The sequence below is a fragment of the Rhipicephalus microplus genome, chromosome X, assembly GCF_043290135.1.
Source record: "Rhipicephalus microplus isolate Deutch F79 chromosome X, USDA_Rmic, whole genome shotgun sequence".
Taxonomy (NCBI): Eukaryota; Metazoa; Arthropoda; class Arachnida; order Ixodida; family Ixodidae; genus Rhipicephalus; species Rhipicephalus microplus.
Genome location: NC_134710.1, coordinates 324,654,319 through 324,672,434, shown reverse-complemented (window position 1 = coordinate 324,672,434; position 18,116 = coordinate 324,654,319). Strand labels below are relative to the sequence as shown.

The window sequence follows — 18,116 nt, the reverse complement described above, 5'->3', positions numbered from 1 at the left end:
CGCACAGAAGAAATCTCTCACAGGCAACACCTTGGAGGTCAAATGTTATACCTATTTCGGGTATGTGCCACTAGTGATTACGTACTACAAGGGACGCACAAGCCATGCCATAAGGAGCTTCGCCCCAAAAAAGTTAGAGCTGTTTGCTAATATTTAGATATCTACACATCAGAATAAAGATTCACTTATGCAAGGTACTCCGCTCATTCATCTGCAAGGAACTGAAGTTATTGTTCTAGATCAGTAGTCGTCTGTTTTACGCAGTTTTGATAAAACTGAGCACAAGAATTGTTGACTCCCGCTATTTGGCCACGGCGGGCTGTAACACTATTTTTGCAAACTAAAGAGTGATTCACTTCTCCACCTAATGGGGAGTATCGTGCGTAGTTTATGGACCTACAGTGATGAGTGAAGGAAAGGTCAGCAAATGGTGCCGATCCTTAACAAATATCCGCACAGTTTCCACGAAGAAAAATGAGGAGGGGGCAAGACCAATAAAACTGCTCCACAAATTGACCGAGTATTGCAAATAAATTGACGACAAACATTTTGTGGTTTGTGAGATGGATTTTCTTTTGTGCAACTCTCTACAGTTTACACGATTATATCTGGAAGGCTGAAAATTCACTTAGTGTGTGCAAGCTGGGTACCAACAAAGGCGGTGAATTTCTACGCAGAGGGACTACAAAAGCTGGTGCAGTGGTATACGAAAAGTGCTTGGATGTTCAAAGTGGACTGCTATTGTATTAAACTTAACGTGCAATAGAAAATTTTACATGGGAATAATAATTGTTGGGGAGCAAATGTCCCTTACTTATTGAAAGACCCTCGTATATTTGTTTTTGGCTGAATTACAATTCGGCTGTTTTCTTCGTCGTACGGCAAATGCGCTATTCTAGTTAAAAAAGGGATGTTCTAACTTTACGCATATCCGCATTTTGTTGCGGTGTAAGCTTCAAGTGGCTGAAACGGAAGTGGAATGAAACCGTCGGCGACAGAAGACACACAAGTGCCACGTGGCACGAGATGTACGTTCACGTTGTTTTTGTCGGCGTTCGTTTCGAATCTCACTTCGTGTTTGCGAAAGCATGAAACCAAGGCTGTTACATGAAGAACGGCTTAGGAGTCCCTACTATTTTTTTTTTAGTGGTGATGGTCATTCAGGCCTAGCGTTTCGGCGTCCATCGTGATACACAAAAGAAAAACTGAACACTGCACAACGATAGCCGAAAATATCTGTGTAATAAAACCGACTTTATGATTACATTAGTCAAGCATGAGAGCACAATACATGATCAACTGCGCCGTCCTTCTGTCCGTTCATCTGTTCGTCTTTTGTATAGTCGGCGACTTCAATGTAGACAATATAGACCTTCGGACTTATAGTTTCGCCAAGTCGTCCTTATTCACTTACACGTATGTCATGGATGTCATGATTTACATTTCATGGTCTTGCTGCTCTTTCGCTGGTTTTGTTCATATGACATGTTGCAAAACTGGTATGACATGACTGTATGGTGAACGCAAGTTATAGCCCTAACGTGGAAATCATAACATGCATGTCATGTAACAACAGGACTACATGCCACACTTATGATACGCTCACGCCGTTTCGCTAGCTTGAAATATTCGAAATCTGTTATTAATTCACGCGAATGAACGACGAAGGTAAATGACACGTCCAAACATGATAATCATGACGCGTATCATGTAACATCATGACTACATGCCACGCTCATGATGCACTCGCGGGCATTTCGCTAGCTTCACATAGACAAATTTTAATGTTATGTGACGTCATTGAATGACGAAGGTTGAGACTGTTTAATCCCATACGCAAAACTTTCTGTCTCCCCCTCGTGTGCTTGCCTTCTCTGGGAATCAAGTCAGTTACCCTTAATGACCAATGGTTATCGTGCCTTATCTCTACGTGTCCGGCCCATGGACAAGGGACAAGCAAAGACAGCACCCTTTCGCTAAAAAGCAACAGACAGCGCTCACGGTGGACAGCAGTTCACTTTCATATATATGCTTTCTTTGACAATTAATACCCTTCTTAGCAAAACGCATTAGAAACACCCAATACTTTACAAGAAAGCTAATGTAGGTTGAAGCACTGTGTTTCGAATAAAAATTTCGGGTGCTTGAGCCTTGCCTTCAAGAGCAGAACGCAATGCCGTAATCGGGTCCTGCGTGCATCGCCTTCAACCACGCCGCAAGGAAAATAACATTCGTGTGCGTAACATTTGCCCTTTCAAGTAAATCCAGTTACGAAGTGCGCACTATACGCTTCCGCAAAGTAACACGCGCAGCTGGGGCTTTTTAATCGCGCAATGTGCGTGTTCTGACAGCTCCTGCGATTAAGGAGACTCCTCCCGTTCCATGGAAATAACTTTTTTTTGCGAAGCTAGTTTAAACGCGAGTGCGCGTCACATCAACGTTCCTTATTAATGTGAGTGACACACACACACACACACACACGCACACACACACACACCAACACACATGCAAACACACACGCACACACACACATGCAGACACACACACGCACAGACACACGCACACACAAACACACGCACACACACACACAAACACGCACACACACACGCGCGCACGCACACACGAACACACACACGCACACACACAAACGCGCACACACACCCCCACACACGCACACACACATCCACACACACGCACAAACACACGCGCACACACACAGACACGCACACACAAATACACTCACGCGCGCGCACACATACACACACACGCGCGCACAAACACACACACAAACACACGCACACACACGCACACACACACATATACAAACACACAAACACACACACACGCACACACATACATGAGCGTTCGCGCACACACACACGCACGCACACACACACAAACACACACACACACAAACGCACGAACACACAAGCACACACACCCACACACACGCACACACACACACGCACACACACGCGCACACACTCACATGCACACGCACACGCGCACACACACACACGCACACAAACGCACACACACGCACACACGCACACACACGCGCACACACACACACAAACACACAAACAAACTCACACACACGCACACACACAAACATGCACACACACAAGCGCGCACACACACACACGCACACACACGCGTGCGCACACGCATACGCACACACACACGCACACACACGCGCACCCACAGACACACACACGCACAAACACACACGCACAAACACACGCGCACTCACACACGCACACACACACGCACACACACGCACACACACGCACACACACGCGCGCGCGCACACACACACAAACACACAAACAAACTCACACACACGCACACACACGCACACACGCACACACACACGCACACAAACATGCACACACACACAAACACACACACACGCACACACACAAACACACACACACACGCACACACGTGCGCGCGCACACACAGACACCGTGACCCAATATGGCTATACGCATCTCAAGAGAAAATCACGCAGACGTTTTTGCTACCAAATGCTCTTGATAAGGAAATTAATTCCTTGACTGAAAATTGCCTGGCTCTCTCGTACTCTAGATTACATTGAAGCTTGGCCATTCCCCCAGGATAGTAGATTGATTAGATAATGTGGTAGCTACAATGTTTGCAAAATAAAATTCACCGAACTACACGGCATCACATCGTGTATGTGCTCACTCATATACAAACGCCATTACTTGGTGTCAATGGGCCAAATAAGCCTTGATATATGCTTAGGGTATGAGGCTGATATGACTACGACACGACAACAGGCCGATGCGCATTTCGCTGCACGCCACGTGGCGCCATCTTCAGAAAAATGCGAGAATTCGCGCTTGAATGTTAGCGCGCTCCTCGATCGCCAAGAATTTGCGTTCAAACGAAGAAGGATATGAAGCAATATCTGCCTTAGTGACGTTGGCATCTTCGATTTCAATTAACAGTTCAATTTCTAGTAAGAAACCATCTTGGTATTTATGTGAACAAGCACTTGAAGGGTTTTTTAAGCGATTGAGTTTGTTGTTTTTTTGTACTTATTAACTAGACCATGTAACATAGTCCTGTATACATAGACTCATTGCGAGATACTGAGTTTTGTCGCTTTCACGTAAAAGTGAGTCACGTGAAGAAGCCTCCTCGATTGCCTCAAGGCATGAGGCCCACGGGACGGCTTTAAGCTCTCCCATAGTAGAGTACCCTGTACTCTAAATCGTTACCCACTTTTTCTTAGCCCCCCCCCCCCCCCCTTCTCGATTGCGAGGCCCACGGGACGGCTCTCGGCTCTACCATAGTGGAGTACCTGGTACTCTAAAGGGTTACCCCCTTCTCTGAACAAACTCTCGCTTTGCAGAAACAGCGGGACAGAACAAGGCTTTCCATTAGTATGGAGCACACCGTACTGTGAGTCGTCGAACATTTGATTTGAACGCACAAGCTGGAAGATGGGAAGTAGGCATGAGCGATTGAAAATTGTCAACAATTTTGCCTATGATTTCAATGTGATATTTAAACGAAAATTTGATGGGTCTTTTAAATAAAAACGTGATGACCATCTCGACCGAATTCTTCCAATCGGATTCGCACCTGTATGAAAATTTGCCCATTCGCCAATCAACAGTGGGGGCCCGTCGTCTTTCAGTAACATCATGGATTGAAAGACCAGTGGCCATCGTCTACGGATGATCCGGCAGCAGGTTATTATTTTTTCGAAGCACAGAAATCGGAGGTCTTTTCGACGACCACAATGGTGAAAGAGATACACCGGAGACATGCAGCATGGCCGAGGGTTATGAAATCCCGCAAAACACATAGCAGAGACGAGGAGGAAGAGAAAGTAATTAAAAGGCCCGCACTTTTTATCCATGTGTCTGTTAGATATTGTGGAAGCCGCAAATAAGACGCTATAATTGCGGACTGACGGGACGTAGTCCTTAAGGTGACACATGCGAGCTTGCACAGCAACATACTGTACCTCAAACAGATAATCGGTACACGAATCTGCGGGAAGTTCAGTTACGTTAGGAGTTTCGTAACGGTTGGAATGAACGGAAGTTGCGACTTCGTATTCCACAGGTTTCACCTCTTCACTGTCCTAACACGGTGCAACGCACACATCTTGAATCATCTGTCCAGACGGACGGAGTGTAATAATAATAATAATAATAATAATAATAATAATAATAATAATAATAATAATAATAATAATAATAATAATAATAATAATAATAATAATAATAATAATAATAATAATAATAATAATAATAATAATAATTAGTAGAGCCTTAGTAGAGCACAGCGTTCATTCTAGTCTGTGCCATAAAGTTAGGCAGGCGCGTAAGATCAACGTTCCTTACTTGTGCGAGCGACCCGTATAGCAAAGCTTTCTTTTGTGAGGCAGTAATTCATGACGACAAAATTATTTGCGTATTTATGACACTCGTGAAATTTCTCGTGTTGTTTGTCGTTGACACCAAGGGCATGTTGAGCGCTACGAAGTACTGCGAAAAACAGAGCCCGTGCAAGCATGTTGACGCAGCAGCCAGCGATGGGTTCGTGAAACCCAACACCACAATTTGTCCAGCCTGAATCAAGCTGCTCGGCAAGAAGCATGCAATCGCACATTCAACTCTTTCGGTATTGCAGCAGAGACGCAATTTTCTTTTTCGCGAAGGGTGCGATTTTGCGATGTACATACATAATAAACAAGTGTGTGTCGGAGAGCGTAGTTTTTTGTATGAAAAATAACGGGAACATTAAATGGAGTGATATAGTCTTCATACTTTGCGATATTTTCAACAACCATTACTGTGGTTTGAATACATCCCTGTAACATGAAGTATCACTATAGGCTCTGTAAAGTATGTAGGTTGTGCCATGACAGGATCATGCCAACTGGAGCTGTCAATGATGGTAAATTCAACGTAACGCACTTTTTTGTTAGCGCCATATTGTTAAAGAGGTTGTTTCAGTGAAATTTCAGTGTTGGTGGTGCTGATTTTGAGCAAAAAATTGGCGTTGTTCGTGATCGGAAATTCTTAATAGCTGCAAATAAACAAATCTTGAATCTTCATTTCGAGTCAAGATTGAATCCACGTGTTGTGGCAATCAAGTGGTCTACCACAGAGCACTCATGTTCAAACCAGTTTCGTAATAAAAAAGTTATTTCCGTGCAGCGGGAGGAGTCTCTTTAATCGCAGCAGCTGTCAGAACACGAAAATTGCGCAATTAAAAAATCCTCAGCGGTGCGTGTTTCTTTGCGGAAGCGTATAGTGGGCACTTCGTAACTGCATGTACTCGAAAAGGCCTATGTTACGCACACGATAGTTATTTTCCTTGCGGCGTGGTTGAAGGCGATGCACGCAGGACCCGCTTAAGCTATTGCGTTCTGCTCTTGAAGGCAAGGCTCCAGCGTTCAAGTTTTTATTCGAAACACGGTGCTTCAACCTATATGCGCTTTCTTTCAAAACTTTAGGTGTTCTTAATGTGTGATGTTAAGAAGGGTATGAATTGTGAAAGAAAGCATATATGTGCCAATATGAACCGCGGTCCCCAGTGAGCGCTGTCACTTTTTGGCGAATGTGCGTTGTCTTTGTTTGTCCCTTTTCCATGGGCCGGACACGTAGCGCATAGGCAGGATAACCGCTGGTCATTAATGGTAACTGACTGGATTCCCAGAGAAGGCGAGCCTGCGAGGGGGAGCCAAAAGTTAGGTGCTTGGGATTGAAAAAACTCGCAGGTGAAACGCAGCAGGAAGACCGGGTTGATCGACGGATGATGAGAGAGGGCTTTGCCCAGCTGCAGTAAGCCTTTGCCGGTGATGCCTCATACGACACAGGCAGACTTAGCCAGTCCAAGCATTAACAATTATTCCAAGACACCGCTTCCTCTTCTTTTCGAAATCTCGAGCGTGGTGTCGTGTTTGTCTTATTTTTACTTTTCCATGACACACTGGAGGTTCATTCAATTCGAAAATGCAAAGCTGCAAGGCCTTCGAAAGAGCCGATTGGCACACGTGGTCTTATCTTCTTATTATTTTTCTATTTCTTTTTCTTTCGAAAAAATCTCGCAGGATATCAAAGAACGAGTGTCCTCTTGACGGCAACATCTTATCACACGTGCTTTGTACGAAGGTGACACAAAAAGTTGTGACCGCTTGCTAATATTTAGATATCTACACATCAGAATAAAGATTCACTTATTCAAGGTAATCCGTTCGTTCTTCAGCAAGGTGGTGAAGTTATTGTTCCGGATCAACAGTCATCTGTTTGACGCTGCGGAGATGACACTTCGCACGAGAACTGTTGACTCCCGCCAGCTGGCAAGTGCGGGCTGTAATTCAATTTTCGCAAACTTAAGGGTTATGAACTTCTCCAATTGATGGGTAGTATAGTGCGTAATTTATGGACCTACAGTGATGGGTTAAGGAAAGGTCAGGAAATGGTGCCGATCCTAAACAAATATCCACACAGTTTCCACGAAGAAAAATGAGGAGGGGGCAAGGCCAATAAAACTGCTCGACAAATTAACCTTGTATTGCGAATAAGTTGACGACAAACATTTTGTGGTTTGTGAGATGAATTTTCTTTTGTGCGACTCTCTACAGTTTACACGATTGTATCTGAAAGGCTGAAAATTCACTTAGTGTGTGCAAGCTGGGTACCAACAAAGGCGGGGAATTTCTACGCAGAGGGACTACAAAAGTTGGTGCAGTGGTATACGAAAAGTGCTTGGATGTTCAAAGTGGACTGCTAATGTATTAAACTTAACCTCCAATAGAAAATTTTACATACGAGTAATAATTGTTGGGGAGCAAATGTCCCTTACTTATTGAAAGACCCTCGTATATTTGTTTTCGGCTCAATCTTAATGCGGCCGTTTTCTTCGTCGCACGGTAAATGCGCTATTCTCATTAAAATAGTGATGTTCTAATTTTACGCATATCCGCATTTTGTTGCGGTGTAAGCTTCAAGAGGCTAAAACGGAAGTGGAATGAAACCATCAGCGACAGAAGACACACAAGTGCCACGTGGCGCGAGATGCACGTTCACGTTCTCTTTGTCGGCGTTCGTTTCGAATCTCACTTCGTGTTTGCGAAAGCATGAAACCAAGGTTGTTAGATAAAGAACGGCATAGGAGTCCCTACTATTTTTTTTTTAGTGGTGATGTTCATTCAGGCCTAGCGTTGTCGGCGTACATCGCAATACACAAAAGAAAAACTGAACACTTGCACAATGGTAGCCGAAATAGCTTTGTAATAAAACCGACCTTATGATTACATCAGTCAAGTATAAGAGGACAATACATACTCAACTGCGCCGTCCCTCTGTCCGTCCATCCGCATTTTGTTGCGGTGTAAGCTTCAAGAGGCTTCATGACGTCTTTTGTACTAGTCGGTGACTTCAACGTAGACATTATGGACCTTTGGATTTATAGTTTCACCCACTCGTCTTTAATCACTTACACGTATGTCATGAGTGTCATGATTTACACTTCATGGTCTTGCTGCTCTTGCGCTGGTTTCGTTCATATGACATGTTGCAAAACTGGTATGACATGAGTGCATGGTGAACGAGAGTGATAGCCCTCATGTGGAAATCATAACATGCATGTCATGTAACAACGTGACTACACGCCACGCTCATGATACGATCACGCCTTTTCCCTAGCCTGACATATTCCAACTCTGTTAATACTTGACGCGAATCAACGACGAAGGTAAATGACACGTCCAAACATGATAGCCATGACGCGTACCATATAACATCATGACTACATGCCACGCTCATGATGCTTTCGCGGGCATTTCGCTAGCTTCACATAGACAAATTTAAATGTTATGTGACGTCATTGAATGGCGAAGGTATATGACTGATGCAAACATTATAAGCATGACATGCGTGTCATGTAAGAACATGACAATATACCACGCTCATGATGTGTTCGAGGCCGCTGCGCTAGCTTCACATATTCCTAATTTGGTATTTCGTGACGTGAATGGACGACAAAGGTAAATGATGTGTTCAAACATGATAATCATGGCATGCATGTCATGTAAAACATGTCTACATGCTGTGCTCATATGCTCGCGGCCGTTTCGCTAGGTCCACATATATTAAATTCGGCATCACGTGACGTGAATAATTTACAAAGGTATATGACACGTACAAACATAATAATCATGATATGAACGTCATGAACGGCCTAATTGACGTCCGCATAATATCGTTGCGCTAATTTTAGAGTGACCTACCAGTTTTCTCCATTCGTTCTTCGCATACCATCGATTCCTACTGTGCATGGGATCTGCCTTTTTTTTTCTCGCGGGAATCTGACACGTCATGGGTTTTTTTGTGCATGTAAACGAAGGCGAGTCATGTTTAAATATTCTTTTCGTTTCTCAAAAGATAAGTGTATACCTATATTTGAATGTTCTTTTCTATTTTTTGGAGAGCGCAATATATAGGGGTAGACCTTGTAGTTTCTTTGCTCTACCTATGTTTGAGTGCCCCGCCGCGAAGGTCTAGTGGCTAAAGTACTCGGCTGGTGACATGAAGGTTGCGGGATTGATTGCCGGCTGCGGCAGCTGCACCTTTGATGGAGGCGAAATTATTGTAGGCCCGTGTGCTCACATTTGGGTGCATGTTCAAAAACCCCAGGTGGTCAAACTTTCCGGAGTGCTCTACTACAGCACCTCTCATCATCATATGACAGTTTTAGGATGATGAACCCTTCATATTAATCAATCAACCTGTTTTCGTGTTAATGATGTGCATGAGAGGAAGATTGACACACACACTTTTCTCGTTATATCGGCACAGGAACGCATACGCAATCAAAAGTAGGTAAAGTTGAATCAACGCGCCAGCGACATCTCCGGAGGTAGCAAAGCAGCTACCCCAGGACGTTCTTCAAAGACTGAGGGTCCCACCCTTACCGAAGACGAGCATCCGCAAGTACACCAAGAAAGAAGAACGGCGAGAGCCACGGCGCTCAGAAAAGGTCACGCCAACAATCCGCGCGCGTACTACGTGAACGTGGCGAAGTATCCCCATCGGCCAAACACGTACGCAGCAGCAGTCATCGCAGCAGACACTGGAGTACTCACAACGTCGGAAAGCATACGGTGCAATTCGCCCACGCAAGCCGAGGAGTTTGCAATCGCACTGGCACTAGCGATCCCGGATTGCCGCACGGTCCTCAGCGACTCGAAGACGGCAATAGTGAACTTTGCTACAAACAACCTCCATGGAACCACTGCAAGAGTATGTTCAACTATAGCAAGACCGGAAACCAGCGTTAACGTCAAGTCGTTCCCTGCGCACGCCGGGGAGCTGGACATGGGCCCGAACCGTCACGAGGAGGCAGATACGGAAGTACACGCGCTAACTAGCCGCGGGTCTCTGTCAACGCCCTCCTCGGAGCCGCAACGACCCGATGCCCAAGGCGGAGAGTATTTTATCACAACCTACGCCGACGTTCTGCAGTGGTATAGAACGAGCAGATGCCTCTACCCACCGCCTCACCGAAACCTACAACGCAGAGAAGCAGCCACACTACGGCAGCTGCAAAAACAAGCAATATGGACCCCCGTCTGGGCAAAGCACGTTTGCCCGGAGGTTTACACCACTGATGTATGCCAACACTGCAAGAAGGCGCGAGCCACCCAGAGACACCTCCTCTAGGACTGTGCACCACCGCCGGGTAACCAAGAAGTAATGCCAACTGCCATAAGCAGCAAAATCATCATATGAGAGCCAGGCAACCAAAAAGACGTGGTCAAGCACGTGCCTAGCATCCTGGAACGCCAGCGGTCGAAAGCGGCGCCCCCACGGGTTTGACGCGAGTAGGTTGCTGCTCCGGGACATCCGAGCACGCTAGTGTCTCGCTTTATTCCCCCTACCGCTTCCCCCTTTATGCCGGATTGTCAATAAAGTTGTCTCACTCACTCAGCCAGGTCCACATAGAACACTTTTTCGCTTCCACGAGCTGGAAGTACACAACGCTTCTGAACTCTAGCTGACGTGAAAGAAAAAGTGTTACTTTAACGAGAAACCTCGCCTCCTCTATACTCTAAAAAAAAAGAAAAAAGTGGGCGTGACTGTTTCGGAGGGTTATGATTTGCCACGTATGCGACTGTCGGTATAGAGAGTCGTGTACGTGGCAAGCGTTCTGTGTATGACTCTCCTGTCCATGTCTCTTCCTTCTGAAGTTACGCTGTAACTGCTCATTGTATAGTGATGTGCCTTGCGTTGCCTTGCACTATAAAAGAGTCCCTTGACCCTCTTAGGAACATTGAAAAGACTTTCTTGTGAAGGGTCATACTACCACGTCTAAGGGAGTTAGACAACTCTTGCCGGTCACTCCTACGGGGGTAAACTGACACACGAAAGCGTCAAGTGACTCTATACAATTATTTTGAGGTACTGAGTTGACTCAAGCTCTACTTTTGAGCGAGTGCATCTAGAAATCGTGAAGTACTCATTTTAAGCATCTCCAATATTATTTGCCGTTGCGGCCAGTCACTGTGAAAAAGTATTAGTTTAATTTTAGTATTATGTTAATTTAACTCGTCAAAATAAACACCATTTTCCACAGAGTAATACTGTATTTCAAGCGTGCGGCGACCCACCGACTGAAAGGCTTCCACTGGCTGCACTCCAAGCAAGACGACCTCAGAGAGTTTAACAAAAACTCCTTGTGGAGCTCTCTTCCTCTCAGGCGTCTCTACCATGGACACTGTGTGAGTCTGTCATGGACGCTGGATGCGTCCCAACCACGGAGTTGCGCCCTCCTCCTCGAGCGTCCCGGCGCCTAAAAAAGGTCGGTGCATCACGCCTTAGCTGCTTCCTCATCCACGTTTTGTAGATACATTATAAATTAATCGTTTTTTTCCTATCTTGCAGCCCTTTGTCTTGCTACTGCCTGTATGCTTTCTGTCAAGTCTGTTGGCTCTCGCGTCAAGCTATACAAAAGAGCCTGCGGTATCTTGTAACAACTGGTGGCAGTGCTCCTATTCCAGTGTACCTTGCAACTTGAGTCAGCTGGAGCGTGATCGTACTTCATGATAGTTGATAAAGAGCAGATAGGGAGAAAGATTTGACATGTGAGCTAGTTGTCATGGATCTCAATTCTCTACGCAAGCATTATTTGTTATTAACAAAAACAGGCAAGAAGAAATTACATTTCCAAAGCAGTGGGCTGACTCTAGCGGGGCGCGTAAGAGGGCGCAACCGCTGCACTCAGTGAGAGAAAGTTCCTCCCCGTGTGCCACCTCTGCGTCAGCGCTGCGTCACTACGTGACTACACCAGAGGAAATCATATGATGAAACTTGCTGCAGATGAAGCGTACCTCAATTACTGTAGCAAGCAGGATGCCAATAAAGCACACCAAAAAGTTGATATTGATACGCGAGGTTTAACGTCCCGAAACCACCATATGATTATGAGAGACGCCGTAGTGGAGGGCTCCGGAAATTTCGACCACGTGGGGTTGTTTAATGTGTGCCCCAATTTGAGCTCATGCACCCACAGCATTTCTGCCTTTATCGAAAAATGCAGCCGCTGCAGCCGAGATTGGATTCCGCGACCTGTGGGTCAGCAGCCGAGTGTTTTAAGCACTAGACCACCACGGTGGGGGTAACCAAAAAGTAGCGCACATGTCGCACATCACGTTCGTGAATATTTCTAACGAAATTGTGCACGCGCCGGAGACACCCTATATGTTTACCTCAAACACTGGCGTCATTAGGTCATTGGTAAACGCAGCAGTGGGAACTCTACGAACGGGAATCGCTGGGCGCTTGTGCGACGCACTTGATGAAGTTTCACAGTAGTGGAGCTGCCATAAGTCTGTTTTCTTTCTTTTTTGTTTTTTGCTATGGGTATGGTAAACGACGACTAAGTCACAAGTATGCTTTGCGCAGTAAAAAAAGATAAACAAACAAACAAGCAAACAAACAAACAAGCAAGCAAACAAACAAACTAACAAGCAATATTGAAGAAGCCAGCATGGTTTCAGTCTTAGCGTGCGTGCCAATGGGAAAACTGATCACGCTGACATGTGAAGTCCTAGTTCATTTAAGCCACCAAAATGTACACCGATGCTCCATGGAAATGTCTCAGCCGCACACTCCTATTCTCTTCCCACGAATGTCGAAGATTTCAGCGTATACTCTCTGAAGGTAGGCACCGGAATTAAGAAACAGGAGAGGAAGGAAATAAAGGCCTCTTCTCCATTCGGCATTCGAAACATTAAGATCTAGATAAAGTATGATAACGAGTTTGCAAAGACGTAGAGACATTTGCGCGCAAATCATACATTGTGTTTGTCTTTATAGGAATCCCAGGAAGTCAACAGAGAGCACGGTGTTCGAAGAGACGTTGGCGTATTCTGGCCTTTCTGTACGTAACAATCAGAAAGAAAGAAGATTGAGAAAACGGTTCAGAGAGTTGATCTCCGCATCTTTGCGGCACTAGAAACAAAAGAGCAGACGCTCTTAGAACTAGGTATAGGATATGCGGCGGCTGGATTTTCGATGGAGGAGAAAATGGCTGAGGCCCATGTATCGAGGTATAGGTGCACGTAAACAAACCCAGGTGGTCGAAATTTCCGCGGTCCTCCACAACGGCATCTCGTATAATCATATAGTGGTTTTGGGACGTTAAACACCCGATATTATTATTCTTAGGTTGACGTAGTCTACTGTGACATGAGCAGAGCTTTTGACGTAGTCAGTCACTCAGTGATCCTGGTTTAAACCTATACACCTTGATGTTGAATCGCCTGATGTGAAGCTCCTGCATAGATATCTGCCTAATAGATCATGTTATGTTCCCGAAAATGCATGTTTAAACGTCTTGCTTGTACAAAGTGACATGTGCGGTCCCTCAAGTTTCGGTATTAGGCCCCCTCTAGCCTTTTTGTCACGGTGTTATGATGTTTCTTTTGCATTTAGTAATCCTTCTTTTCTCTTTTATCCCGATTACATCAAGATATTTAAATAAATTCCTTCAGTTAGGCAACGACTGTCATTTGCTGCAGCCATTATTGCGTTCTTTCTCCAGATGACGTTACAACAATACCCTTTCCCTGAATACTTCTAGGACTATAAACATGAGTTTATCTCTGAAAGTATCGACCACGTCATTTCTATACTATATCAATACCATGTCGTTATGTAAGGTTTATGAATTCAGTGATCTTGGAATTATTTTTAATAGCACGCTAAACGTGCCGCCATGCCTAGCCGTCGTTCTTTCGGCTGCGTTTTCAGAACCGCAGTTTAAGTATGCATCTGTGATCTCAATGACAATGATAAATCAGGCTGTAACACCATTCAGCGAGTCTAAAAAAACAAAAAAACAACCTATGTTTTTACAACCATGGTTTCACTAAAAATGATTATGCATATTGTTCTAACACTGCTAGATTACTGTCATTGCCATCACTTTACTGCCGACGAAATCGTGCTGACCTGTTATTTCTTTACAAGCTAGTTCACGGTACGATGTCCTAGCATTTGCTTCTCAGTTGTATCAATTTTCGAATTCTGCGGATGTTAACCAGAGAGAATCGACCGTTTCATGTACCTGCCTGATTTTTTCAATACTCTACGGTTCAAAGAATACAAAGTCTCTATATAGTTAACTTCTTTCATCTTTACGTTTTCGATAGTCTACAGTCATTGTTTTTATCCGAGCTTTGCTCTGTGATAACACATTCTTGTACAATGTAAAAATTCTTTCCTTTATTGTTTTTCAAGAAGCCTCCCCAACAGCTGTGTATATTCCGCATTATGTTTGACTGCTGTTTTATCATTCTCGTGTTGCCCTTTTTTCGTTCCCCTTTTGCATCGATTTATTTTGTCTATTTGTTTGCACTTTTTAATGTGGTGTCTTTCTCACAACGCTCTCTATATTGTATATTTTTTATTTTTGTGTGCATCCACACAAAGAAGTTATGATGGGTCCTCGGCACGTTAAATAAATGATTAATAGAATGTTAATACCATTTTTATCTGTGGATATTATTATTATCACCAGTAATAATTTTGTTGTATTTGCTGTTGTTGTTGCACAATCTTCTCGAGATAAATTAGGGTTCTTACCCTTTGAAACTGCTTTATAAATTCACAATCCGAGCTTCTGAGCTTTTTTTTTTTGCTATCTGCCTACATTTTTGCCGCAATTATCCTGCCATATTTTACATATTTCTATCACCGACCTGCTTACATATCCAAGATTGTCTCTTGGGGGGCTGCTAACATCCCTTGTGAGGTTATCTGCGCCTCGTGGCGCACCTGTCTCACGCAGAAGCCGCATTAGCTGGTTACAACTATCGAGCGATAGGTGGCGTTCTGCTCGCGAGTGTTTATCACCTCCATCATGATCATGGTGAGCGCGGCCGCGCCGGAAGTGACGCCTGGCGGCAATCCTGGGTAGCGGTGCATGAAAGATGAGCGGTCCTTTTTGGCGCGTGGCAGTCGGCGCGAACGGTTGTCTGTTGCGGTGGGTCCGCAGTGCACAGCCCCGCGGGTCGTCGGCCGTGGACCCTCGTGGTGACTCAAGCGTTGGCGACGCCACCTTGTTCATCATGTTGTTGAGTGTTGTGTAATATTGTGTAAGGTTGTTTTAGCTTGTGTATCACAATTGATGTTATTTATATTCATTCGGCTGACGATACCGTCGATATAAAGCAGTTAAATAAATGTATATTGTTTGTTGGTTCGTTTCGACCGTGTCAACTGAGTCCCTTCAATCCAAGAGCGTTGCTCTCTCCACATCGAGACCCACACTATAAAACCTAAGGGCTAGTGCCCTGATGAGCATCTTAGTGGACGTCTTCACATTCGAATAAATATGCTCGCGAATTCCTTTACTTACCCACATATGTCCATTTTTTATATTCACTGATTCTCGCTTTGTAACTATGCGTACGAAGGAAACCTGATCTCCTTTCAAAAACCAAAGTACACCCACTTGAATTACTGCATACTGTACCGTAGTGTATTTTGTCTTTGCTCTTTTAGAGGTTACCGAGAATCGGGTGTTATTTCATAATGCTATCGAATACATCTTTTCACGTCTTCTTGACGTTTCGCTTGATGCTCGTTGTCACCACTTCGCTCACATTGCCAGCCGTATACTTGCCAATAAGTATCCTTACACTTTTTTTATCTGTGCGTCAACCATCTTTCCTTACAAATAACAGAACGCATTTTCTTCCCAGTGTCTGTCCCTCATGTTTCTCATTCTTTTGTCGAATTTATTTAAAACTGTTTTTCAGAGTAGCTACTGTTGCGGATCGGGGTCTCTACTGATGCGTCCCCGCTGACGTGGTTTGCAGAGACGTCACAGTTGCGTCAAACCCGGACTCCTTTGGTAGCGTGGAGCAACTCCGGATGCAGTAAACGATGCCTGAAAGTTGGGGAAACGAAAAACAAACAGGTTTACGGCACTATTTACAATTACCTACAGCATAAGAGCTTACAGTGCCGCTAACCACAAGCGTAGTGCATGAACCATTTAAGTATCGTTCCGAGCCACTTCCTGCACTTTGCAGTGTCGTTTTAAGCCCTGTCGGGCTATTTCTTGATTGGAACACCAATAACACACATGACACCACCCACCATGGCATCAGCCAATAACACACGGTTGCCAAATAGTCATTTCACTTGCTGAGCAGTTTTCTTCCTGTTGGTTTCATGAAAAGAGGGGGAGTGGAGTCCTTTACGGAGCAAGTTAGCGGATGAGTGCTTACTGCAGTCTTTCCCTGGAAGGGCAGCTAAGGATTAGTGACCTAATTGCTTTGCCAAGACTGGTCAGGTTGGTTGGCAGCGCCACCTCCCATAACAAATCATATAGATGAAATGCCTGTAGGGACGTTGGCCCAAGGACTGTCGAAGTTGCCACATTTTATCCTTTTGTTGCTTCCCACCGCTTGGCGCTCGTTCCGACAGGAAGGCACTGGGGTATCATGTCATGGAAACGCACCCTGCTTGTGCTTCTCATAAACAGCATATTGGTGATGAATGAAAGTCGCAACGCTACTGATTTCAGTGCCGAAGTGATGTACTACCTTTTTATTGTTACTCTTCGCTATTTTTGATTGATATGTGAGATGTAATGTCCCAAAACGACCTTATGATTATGAGAGATACCGTAGTGGAGGGCTCCGGAAATTTCGACCACCTGAGGTTCTTTAACATACACATAAATCAGAGCACACTGGCCTAGAAATCAAATCCCGGCTGCGGCGGCTGCACACGTGCACTCAGCAATATGTACAGGTAGTGCATTAACGTTTTCAATAACCCCAGGGAAAAACGAATACCGAAAGACTTTCGTGCAGATGGCATAAGTTTTATTGGCTGCGCTATGGTTTCTTCTCCTGCTAATTCTACCAGGGTCTCGTGTGGACATATCTTTATCAATGATTATTGGACCCTCGAGAATCTGAGATAATAATTTCATTTTGTTTTTTTTTCGCCTAATCTCAAGCAGTTCCAATTTACATGTGTTTAGAATCTCGGTAACCAAGTGTGTTTTTTTGTATCTTGAACATATGAACGTAGCTGCAAGTCTTTAGAATCTTTCCAGCCTATGTATTAAGCCCATTTGGTTGGGACTCCAAACTATGGCAGCATATTCAAGAACAGGCCGAATAAATTTTTTATGCTACTGGTTTGACGTCTTTGGTTGCGTTTAGTTCTTTTATTCGAAGAAAACACTTGAGGTAATTTTCCATGTTACAATGTCGCTTTCACTGCCAGCCGAGTACTTGTAAATAATTCTCCTGGTTCTTTTTTTTTTTCGCAGCTGCGAGCCAAAGCGTTTCCCGTACAATTACCGGAACTATTCCTGTTCCCGTCAGCTTTTTGTTCCTCCTTAACCTCTGTTCGAAACTAATTTTTAAACCACCGAAGTTGTTAACAACATGAGTGCCATTACACGTGTGCATGTCATACTGTGAAGTATAGTCAGTACTTTATTATGTTACCCAGCGCTATGTTTAGGCGTATATATATACAGAATAAAATGTTGAGTAAAAAAATCAGGCTGCTTCGCACTAAGCGTAAAGAAAG

The 18,116-nt window shown here is 44.5% G+C and overlaps 1 protein-coding gene across 1 annotated transcript in view; it reads right to left on the bottom strand.

Moving 5' to 3' along the window:
- Positions 1 to 16,189: 16,189 nt before the first annotated feature.
- Positions 16,190 to 18,116, bottom strand: part of LOC142776261 (uncharacterized) — a 72,483-nt gene continuing 70,556 nt past the window's right edge. Inside the window, exon 3 of the mRNA XM_075879601.1 lies at positions 16,190 to 16,449. Coding sequence (XP_075735716.1) covers positions 16,384 to 16,449 — 66 coding nt within the window. The 3' untranslated portion in view covers positions 16,190 to 16,383. The remainder of the gene's footprint in view (positions 16,450 to 18,116) is intronic.